General features: G+C 44.4%; 1 protein-coding gene across 3 annotated transcripts in view; it reads right to left on the bottom strand.

Annotated features, from left to right (window-relative positions):
- Positions 1-10215, bottom strand: part of LONP2 (lon peptidase 2, peroxisomal) — a 125523-nt gene that overhangs the window by 13850 nt on the left and 101458 nt on the right. For 2 of the 3 annotated variants that reach the window (XM_025369573.1, XM_025369574.1), the window contains 3 exons: positions 7082-7289; positions 6505-6695; positions 1276-2799 (listed from right to left, as the gene is read on the bottom strand). In XM_025369573.1, coding sequence (XP_025225358.1) covers positions 2578-2799; positions 6505-6695; positions 7082-7289 — 621 coding nt within the window. In that variant the 3' untranslated portion in view covers positions 1276-2577. Of the gene's footprint in view, positions 1-1275; positions 2800-6504; positions 6696-7081; positions 7290-10215 lie in introns of those variants that run through there. The other variant, XM_025369572.1, reaches the window with a different exon arrangement.

Here is a 10215-nt window from a genome sequence, read left to right as displayed (position 1 = left end):
CCCCCCCCCCCCCCCCCCCCAAAAAAACCAGGTGAAAAAGGAAGAGCTTAGACAACTAACCTCCCACCCCGGAAGAAAAAAAAAAAAAGAGCTAGCATGTTCCATGTTATATACTGCAAGGGGAAAATGCATTATTCTCTCAATGGGCGCCTTTCGAAAGACATGCTTAAAGCAAGTGCCCTCCTGCTGCTACAGACAAGTGCAAGGCTGCCTGTGTCGGGACTAAAGGAAGAATACTGAGAACCCCAAGTGATACTAAAAACGTCCTTTGTTGTCCCTGCTGGGTGGAACAGGGCAGAGCCATGTGAATGTGGATTAGCTCCCTCTGGTTGCTGAAAGTGAATTCACAGTTTGTTCTAGTTCCCTTTTAGATGACATTGGAAATGATAAAATTACAGTAGTTGATAAGAGTCAATGGCATATTTTCAAACGTCCTGATGTTCTTTCTCTTCAACTGCCGTAACTAGTCCTAGGTCTGGACTTTTCCTCTCAGAATGCATTCAGATAAACTTTATCAGCAGGTCTGCTATTTTATCACAGTATTTTGGCCAAATCTTTTTTTTTTTTTTTTTTTTTTGAGACAGGGTTTCATTCTGTCGCCCAGGCTGCTGGAGTACAGCAGCGTGATCTTGGCTCACTGCAGCCTCGACCTCCCTGATCCTCCCACCTCAGCCTCAAGTAGCTAGACTACAGGCGGGTGCCACCATGCCCAGCTAATTTTTGTATTTTTTGTAGAAATGGGGTTTTGCCATGTTGCCCAGGCTGGTCCAGAACTCCTGAGCTTAAGTGATCCACTCGCCTCGATTTCCCAAAGTGCTGAGGTTACAGGCGTGGGCCACCATGCCCAGCCCAGACTTTCTTCTCATCCAGGAAATTCCAAAATGTCTTTACATATATATTCTTTTTTTTTTTTTTTTTTTTTTTGAGACGGAGTCTTGCTCTGTCACCCAGGCTGGAGTGCAGTGGCCAGATCTCGGCTCACTGCAAGCTCCGCCTCCCGGGTTCACGCCATTCTCCTGCCTCAGCCTCCCGAGTAGCTGGGACTACAGGCACCCGCCACCTCGCCCGGCTAGTTTTTTGTAATTTTTAGTAGAGACGGGGTTTCACCGTGTTAGCCAGGATGGTCTTGATCTCCTGACCTTGTGATCCGCCCGTCTCGGCCTCCCAAAGTGCTGGGATTACAGGCTTGAGCCACCGCGCCCGGCCATATATATTCTTATATTGTGTAATATAAGATTCTGAAGTCCATTACTGGCTAGAGTAACTAGAAATTGCTTAATATTATTTCACATTGCATTTGAACTTAATCTTCACAGTAACAATTAGGTAGCATTACTTGGAATTCATAGATGAGGAAAACCAAGATACAAAAAGTTCACACAGCCAGTAAGCAGGTGATCCTGACTTCATAGTCATACACAGCCTGGATTGAGTCCCAGCAGGAGCACATGGGCATGGACATCTATCAGATTTGGAAACTGGTGTAGCCAAGCAAGAAATAGGAGACGGTATCAGGAGTTACGATTCCATGCTTAGGACCATCCCAGATGGATGGCTGCCTCCCTCCGGGAGCTGCACTCTTCTGAGGTTGCAGGCATCCAGGGCCAGGGTGCTTCTGTGAGGTGTGCCAGCATGTGCCACTCTGCTGGATACAAGCTATCATGTTCTGAGGGCTGCTTCCCTCAGCATAAGAAGGGGCTTCTGTTGGGATGTGTAGGCTTCTTCGTAGGGTCCACTTGAGTTTTTTCTTTTTTAGAGACAGAGTCTCGCTCCGTCAGCCAGGCTGAAGTGCAGTGGCATGATCCCAGCTCAATGCAATCTCCACCTCCTGGGTTCAGGCAATTCTTGTGCCTCAGCTTCCCGAGTAGCTGGGATTACAGGCACGTGCCACCACGCCTGTATAATTTATTTTTTGTAGAGACAGAGTTTTCGCCGTTGGCCAGGATGGTCTTGAACTCTTGGGCTCAGTGATCTGCCTGCCTCGACCTCCCACAGTGCTGGAATTACAGGTGTTAGCCATCACACCCAGTCCACTTGAATATATGTATTAGTCAAGAATAGTTGGCTATACTTTCATCTTTTCCCAGTTCTAAGTGATTGGTTTCAGGATCCAATAAACTCTACAGGTAAATCCATTAAGTAATGGTCTATACCAGTGGTTCCCTGACTGTGCAGAATTACCTGGAAGGCTTCTTAAAACAGATTTCTGCCCCCACCTCCCAGGATTTGATTCAGGCAGCCTGCTGTGGAGCCTGAGAATGTACATTTCTAACAAGTTATCAGGTACTACAGATGCTTCTGTTCTGGAGACTGTGCTGAGAACCACTATGCTGTATCTTTCCAGGGACAGTAAGGATCCCACTAAAAACAAGACAAGAATTCGATTTTTATCAGTTTACTAAATGAACATCTTATGTTTCTATACTAAACACTAGCCACTACTTGGTTTATTACTGTTGTGATTATGTTTACGGAACAGGGACATCTTGCATACCCCTAATGGTGTGAATAAAATCAACCGTGTCAGTACCTTTGAGCACTTCATAACTTAAAATTCTAAAAAGTTGAGTTTTGGGCCTACAGTTTGCTATTTAACAGACCAGGTCTGGTCTTGACAGTAAAGCCACCATCAAAAGCTGCATTAAGAACCTCATCCAGGCAGCTTGCTGTGACAAAACTTAAATCCTGTCGTACATTGCCTGGGATTCCCTCAAGGTCTTTTTCATTTCTCCTAGGAATAATGACTTGCTTCAGTCCCGCTCTGTGTGCTGCCAGCACTTTGTCTTTAATTCCACCCACCTGTAAGGAGAGAAAAACGTTTTTAGGGTTAATGATCACCCTCAAGCTGAAAGAAATCCTGACCCAGCTTGCTTTCACTGAATTTACTACTATTTTAAAACATCCAAATCATCTTCCATTTTGTTACCGTATGAGCTAGGAAAGCCAGGAAAAAGGTTGGCAAGTAGTAACCTTTTTAAAATGTTTCAATTGGTGTTGTATTAAAGACTCTGATGGGGGGGCGGATTTTAAATTGTTCATAGGTATGAGTTCCCCTTCAGTCAATGATTCTTTTTATAAATACTGTCAAAGTAAACATTGGCATTCCAGGTGTAATCACAACCGTCTTGTCCTTAGGTTGATCTGAAAAAGCAGCACGTGATTCTGACCATGCATGAGCGCCGCTCCTGCAGAGCTTAGCTGTGTGCTGGAGTTACTTCCCTCTCTACAGGTTTAAAGCCAGGACTTCCGTGCTGGTAAAACATATCCTCAAACTAGGCTCCTATGGTGGCTTTCAAACATGTCTACAATGGTCCCCCGGCTTGAATGTGGGCCAGGCTTTGTGACTTGGTAAGAAACAGAGTGTGGTGGGAGTGATGCTGTATGAGCTCCACAGCTGAGTCACACAAAATGAGAGCTGCTGCCTGGATCTCTCTTGATCACCTGCCCTGGAGGTGGCCAGTCATCATGTCTGAGGTCACTCAAGCAGCCTATGGGCAGGCCCATCAGGTGAGGAACTGGGGCCTCCTGCCACCAAACAAGACCAATTTGCCAGTTACATGAGTCAACCACCGTGGAAGTAACTTCTCCAGCCTGTCAGCCCTCACGTCACTGTGGCCTGGCTGGAACCCAAACTGTAAGCCCAGAGACCCTGGGCCACAGGAACCCAGCTCAGCCTCTCCTTAATTCCTAGCCCACAGAAACATGGAGAGTATGAAGTATTCTTGCTTTGGGGTAATGTGTTGCGCAGCAATTGCTCACAAATACTGCTCTCAGTCACAGCACCCAGCATATGCACGCCCTGGAGACAGCCCTCTGGGAGCCCTCTGAGCATCTGTTCCCATTAAGACTGGTTGCTCCAGGCCTTCCTGCCCCACTGGCATCTTCTTCTTCTTTTTTTTTTGTTTTTTTTGAGACGGAGTCTCGCGCTGTATCACCCAGGCTGGAGTGCAGTGGCGCGATCTCGGCTCACTGCAAGCTCCGCCTCCCAGGTTCACGCCATTCTCCTGCCTCAGCCTCCGAGTAGCTGGGACTACAGGCGCCCGCCACCACGCCCGGCTAGTTTTTTTTGTATTTTTTTTTAGTAGAGACGGGGTTTCACCATGTTAGCCAGGATGGTCTCGATCTCCTGACCTCGTGATCCACCCGCCTCGGCCTCCCAAAGTGCTGGGATTACAGGCTTGAGCCACGGCGCCCGGCCTGGCATCTTCTTTCAAGGTTTTCTTCATGCTGCTGAAGTACTCCTTCAAAATACCCTCTTCAAAAGAGTGTAAGATGAACTGATGCCTTGCATATTTGAAAATATTTTACTTTCACACTTGATTGATAGTAAGGCCACGTATATAAGACTAGATTTAAAACATTTTCCCTCACAGCTTTCGTTACTTTTTTTTTTTTTTTTTGAGACAGTCTCACTCTGTCACCCAAGCTAGAGTGCAGTGGCATGATCTTGGCTCACTGCAACTTCTGCCTCCCAGGTCCAAGTGATTCTCCTGCCTCAGCCTCCCGAGTAGCTGGGATTACAGGCATGTGCCAACACATCTGGATAATTTTTTGTATTTTTAGTAGAGACAGGGTTTCACTATGTTGGCCAGACTAGTCTCAAACTCCTGACCTCAAGTGATCCGCCCACCCTGGCCTCCCAAAGTGTTGGAGTTACAGGCGTGAGCCACCACACCCAGCCTCATTACTATTTTTAAAACAATTTTTTGTAGAGATGAAGTCTCACTATATTTCCCAGGCCGGTCTTGAACTCCTGGACTTAAGCTATCCTCCTGTTTAGCCTCCCAAAGTGCTGGGATTACAGACATCATTCGCCGCGCCCGGCCCATTTTCCCTCATAATTTTGAAGGTACTGCACATCCAGTGTCAGTGCTGAGGCCACTTTACCCTCAGTGATCTGAAAAGTCAAGAGGATGAAATGTTTTTCCTGGTTAGTAATGGTCCTTTCGATCTGAAGATGCCTAACTTTTAGGAAATGTTCAATTATTTCTTGGATAATTTGTTCCATTTCATCTTCCTGTTAGAACTCCTTTTAGATGCTGGAGTTCTAACAATTGTTAGAACAAATTGTTTTTCACTATAGTTTTTTCCTGAATAATTCTCTGACCACTTTTAAATCTCAAAGCCCCGTCTTGTCCTCTGTTCTCGAAAGAGGTTTTCTCCAGCCTTCGCAGGCCTTTCCTTCAAGTGCTCCTGCTTTCCGTCCTGCCTCTTGTAATAGTCTGGAGCTGAAGGTGTACTCCAGGCCGCTGTGGCTGTCCTCTCCTGAGGCTGTGGAAGCCTTTACTTGGGCTACGATTTGCTCTGAGAGGGGACCAAGTAGAAAACCCATTTGTTCTACAGAGGTTCTAAAAATAGAAAAAAGTATCCGGGCGTGGTGGTGCATGCTTGTAATCCCAGCTAGTTGAGAGACTGAGGCAGAAGAATCACTTCAACTTGGGAGGCAGAGGTTGCAGTGAGCCAAGATTGTGCCACTGTACTCCAGCCTGGGCAACAGAGCCAGACTCCATCTCAATAGGAGAAAAAAAAGACTATTTCCTTTTTTTTCCTCATTTTGCTATGAACCTGCCAAAATCTTGTTGTAGACTAAATTGTTGTCTAGTCTGTTGTAGACTAATACTGGCAACTAATAACTTAAAATCTAAATACTCTTAAGTTCTGTACATTTTATCACAATATTTTTATAAGCAGTTTAGGATCTGGAGCCTCAAGACCCCACATGTATAGAACCTTTTCAAAATGTAGTCATTAGATACAGTTAATGTTTATTAGAGTTTCCATTCTATACTAGCAAAGTTTTCTGCAGGGGGAGAGGAGGTCTCAAAGAAACTTCAAATTTAAGAAATGAGCTTAAAATTTAAAAAAAGCTACTATCCTATTTTGCACACGTGCTATATCTTTAACAATTTGTCAAGTAGAACAAGGCCTCAAATTTTCATGTGAACTGCTGGTATTTCTGATGACCACACTAATATTTTCTCCCTTAGCAAATCTTCTTAGAATGGAAAACATGGGCTGAATGCGGGGGCTCACGCCTGTAATCCCATCACTTTGGGAGGTGGAGATGAGAGAACTGCATGAGGCCTGGAGTTTGAGATAAGCCTGGACAACACAGAGAGACCCTGTCTCTACACAAAATAAAATAAATTAGCTGAGCATGGTGGCGTGCTCCTATAGTCCCAACTATTTGGGAGACAGACAGGAGGATCGCTTGAGCCCAGGAGTTGGAGGCTACAGTGAGCTACAATCACACCACTGCACTCCAGCCTGGGCAACAGAATGAAACCTATTTCAAAAAAAAAAAAAAAAAGGGAAAATGTGAAAAATTGTCAGTTTTTATTTGATCAAAAATTTAAAATATGAATTAGTTACAGGTATAAAAATTTAATATATACTTAAAACCAAGGTTTTCATAGAAGGCAAAACCCCTATTTAAAAATAATGTTAATTTTAAAAAATTAAATAAAAAATAAAAACCATATAAATTGGTTTTTTCATACTTACTGGAAGAACAAGACCTCTCAGTGTAATTTCTCCAGTCATGGCTACATCTGAACGTACCAGCCGCCCACTAAAAAGTGAGGCGAGACAGGTTACTATGGTAACTCCAGCAGATGGTCCATCTTTTGTGACAGCTCCAGCTGGGAAGTGCAGATGGATGTCTGTGTTGTCAAGAAGATCAAAACTTCCAAAAGCTTTAAAAAGGAAAAAAGGACTTTAATGTAGAAAAATTAAACCTGTTTTCTTTTTCTCCTAAAAAAAAAAGTCACAAACAAAAATGAATGTTTAGGGTAAATGAATTCTTCAAAATATTAGTGGAGAGTACAATTTGAGTGAGGGTCTAGAAGAATAGTTCCACTCTAAGTTGGATTAAAACAAAATAAACCTTTTGAATTAGTTTCTAGTTCAGGCACTAGTCAAATAGTCCTGAAATGGGAACTAGAATTTCCACAGGGGTTCAAAAGCAACAGTGTGTACTTCGCTAGAGGCGTAACTAGCAGTCTCGAGCTCATGCCAGTCTCCGCCATGGAATGGTGTCACCTCCTGGGTCATGCCTGCCTGGCCGGGTGCAGGCTCCTACCGTTAGTCAGCTGGTACTTCTTTGCGTTGCTGCGAAGCCAGCTGATAGCGAGGTGGGCGGACTCCTTCATCACGTCCCCGAGCTGGCCGGTCAGAGTTAACTGGCCCTCGCCATCCATTCGACTCGCCTCCACGAACATGATTTCTCCACCTAAGGGAGTCCAAGCCAAACCTATTGCTACTCCTGGCTGACTCAAACGCTGAGATACCTTGAAAGAAGAAGAATGATCAGAGTTGGGCTGGCAAATGCCGAAGTGTTTGCAGGTGACTGATACCACACAATCCTGCAAGAGTTGGCTGATTTCACAGAGGACTTCAGCCACTTACCTCAAAGTCCTTGTTACCTAACATCATTCTGAGTCACATTCAGCACTTACTCTCTGGCTTTCTGCCAGGAGAAAGACCTAAACTTCCTCTTTGACATTTATCAGAAGCAATTTTACCTTAAAACATATGTAAATAACTTTGCTTTTTATAAGCCAGATCTAGTTACACATGCCCTAGTTTTCAAGGAATAAACCCAATAGTTTTATCTAAGTGTCTTTATTGGGCTGCAAATATGTGTATATATTTTGAGACAGTCTCACTCCACTGCCCAGGCTGAAGTGCAGTGACATAATTTCAGCTCACTGAAACCTCTGCCTCCTGGCTTCAAGTGATTCTCCTGCCTCTGCATCCCAAGTAGCTGGTACTATGGGTGCATACAGGCCACCACACCCAGCTAATTTTTGTATTTTTTGTAGAGATGTGGTGTCACCGTGTTGGCCAGGCTGGTCTGAAACTCCTGACCTCAAGTGATCTGCCCGCCTCAACCTCCCAAAGTGCTGAGATTACAGGTGTGAGCCACCGCACCCAGCCTATTGGGCTGCATATTTATATATACTTCATAACCTAGCTTCATTTTAGGTAATCATGAATTTGTTTCAAAAAGTGGAAACCCTCTTATTAGCAGACCTTTAAGAAGAGTGAACTTGGCCAGGCACAGTGGCTCATGCCTATAATCCCAGTACTTTGGGAGGCTGAGGCGAGGACCGCTCGGTCCCAGGAGTTCGATAGAGACCAGCCTGGGCAACATGGTGAGACCCTGTCTCTTATTATTATTTTTTTTTTAGAAAGAAAAGTGAGAAGGATTATATTAGAAACTCTAGGTTTTACTTCTCCACCGCTTACCTTTAACTTTCTCTGTTACTGCTGCAGAGACTATACAATACTACATAATAAACATCCTGGGTTCTTTCCCATGGGATGAGAGGTCCACTGTACTGCCTGCCATCTTAAATTGAACATGTTGTCACCTGAGATTAGGAGCATAGGTGATGAGCCATAGGTTAACACATCCAAGTTATGAAAACACTAAAAAGTAACAGTGGAAAATCAGTAATGTTAATTCTCAGTGCACCCTTTGAGCTTTAAAATTTCCTACCCATTAGAAGTTACTCATGTTAGAGGAACTGAACACAATAGGTCAACTAAGCACGAATCCAAACAGGAGATGTTTCTACTGAGAGCTGACCTCACTAAGGAACAGCAGTATACAGCCTGACTTTCTGGGTAAGGGGCTGGGTTGCTTCTTTTTCTAAGGGGCTTGGACAATGAAAATCCTGATTGTAAAAATTACTCCAGAATTGTGTGGCACCCACTGAAGCTACTGGGCACTTCTTTTCCTTTTTTTTTTTTTTTTTTTGAGATACAAGTGTCTGTCATCCGGGCTGGAGTGCAATGGCGCAATCTCGGCTCAACGAAACCTCCGCCTCCTGGGTTCAAGCGATTCTCCTGCCTCAGGCTCCGAGTAGCTGGGATTACAGGCATGTGCCACCACACCCAGCTAATTTTTGTATTTTTAGTAGAGATGGTGATTTGCCATGTTGGCCAGTCTGGTCTCAAACTCCTGACTTCAGGTGATCTGCCAGCCTCGGCCTCCCAAAGTGCTGGGATTACAGGCGTGAGCCACCGTGCCTGGCTGAGCACTTATTTTCAGTAGTAAACATACATTAAAAAAAATTAATCCTAATTAACTTCATTTGACAGGTTAGAGATTTGACAGGCCAAACTCCAGCATCATTGAGCTGACAGCATGAACCTCAGGTCACACTTTCCTCGAGCTTTGCCACTTGCCCTGTTGTATACTAACTTGAGGAGAAAGACACAAAAGATCTGTATGTAAGAGATCAGTACTACTTACAGAAAATCATGAAACAGTTATTTAAAAAACTGTTCACAAGGTTTGTTTTTTCTAATATAAAATCAATTCTCTATACCTGAACGACATACATCTAATTTGGGTGGGAATTTGTCACCCAAATTAGACTTCATTCAGGCTCCTTTCTGGGGTTGGGTGACTGAATCGTGTTTAACACAAAAGGTCATTTGGTACAATTTTGTTACCTCTACCAAGAATAATCCCTTTCTTATATTTGAATCCTCAAAATTCAATTGTCAAAATAATACCAAAAGTATCTCCAAAGAAGCAGTAGTAAGATTCTTGTTTTTTTTTTTGTTTTGTTTTTTTTTTTTGAGACAGAGTTCTTGCTCTGTAGCCCAGGCTAGAAGTGCAGAGGCATGATCTCAGCTCACTGCAACCTCTGCCTCCCAGTTTAAGCAATTCTGTTGCCTCAGCTTCCCAAGTAGCTGGGATTACAGGCGTGTGCCACCATGCCCGGCTAATTTTTGTATTTTTAGTAAGACGGCTTTCACCACGTTGGCCAGGCTGGTCTTGAACTCCTGACCTCAAGTGATCTGCCTCCTTGGCCTCCCAAAGTGTTGGGATTACAAGCATTAGTGACCACGCCCAGCCACACTGTTGTTTTGTTTTGAGACAGAGTCTCACTCTGTCACCCAGGCTGGAGTGCAGTGGTGCAATCTTGGCTCACTGCAACTGCCTCCCGGGCTCAGGTGATCTCCCACCTCATCTCCCGAGTAGATGGGACTACAGGCACCCACGACCATGCCCAGCTAATTTTTGTATTTCTTTGTAGAGATGGGGTTTCACAATGTTGCCCAGGCTGGTCTTGAACTCCTGGGCTTGAGCAATCTTCCCATCTTGGCCTCCTAAATTGCTGGGATTGCAGGCATTAGCCACCATGCCCGGCCAAGATCTTACTGATTACTGTTGCTTCAAGAAGCCAAGCCAGTTTC

Source organism: Theropithecus gelada, chromosome 20 (genome assembly GCF_003255815.1).
Source record: "Theropithecus gelada isolate Dixy chromosome 20, Tgel_1.0, whole genome shotgun sequence".
NCBI classification, from domain to species: domain Eukaryota; kingdom Metazoa; phylum Chordata; class Mammalia; order Primates; family Cercopithecidae; genus Theropithecus; species Theropithecus gelada.
The sequence above is the reverse complement of the archived record's forward strand: the minus strand, read 5'-3'. Positions and strand labels throughout refer to the sequence as shown.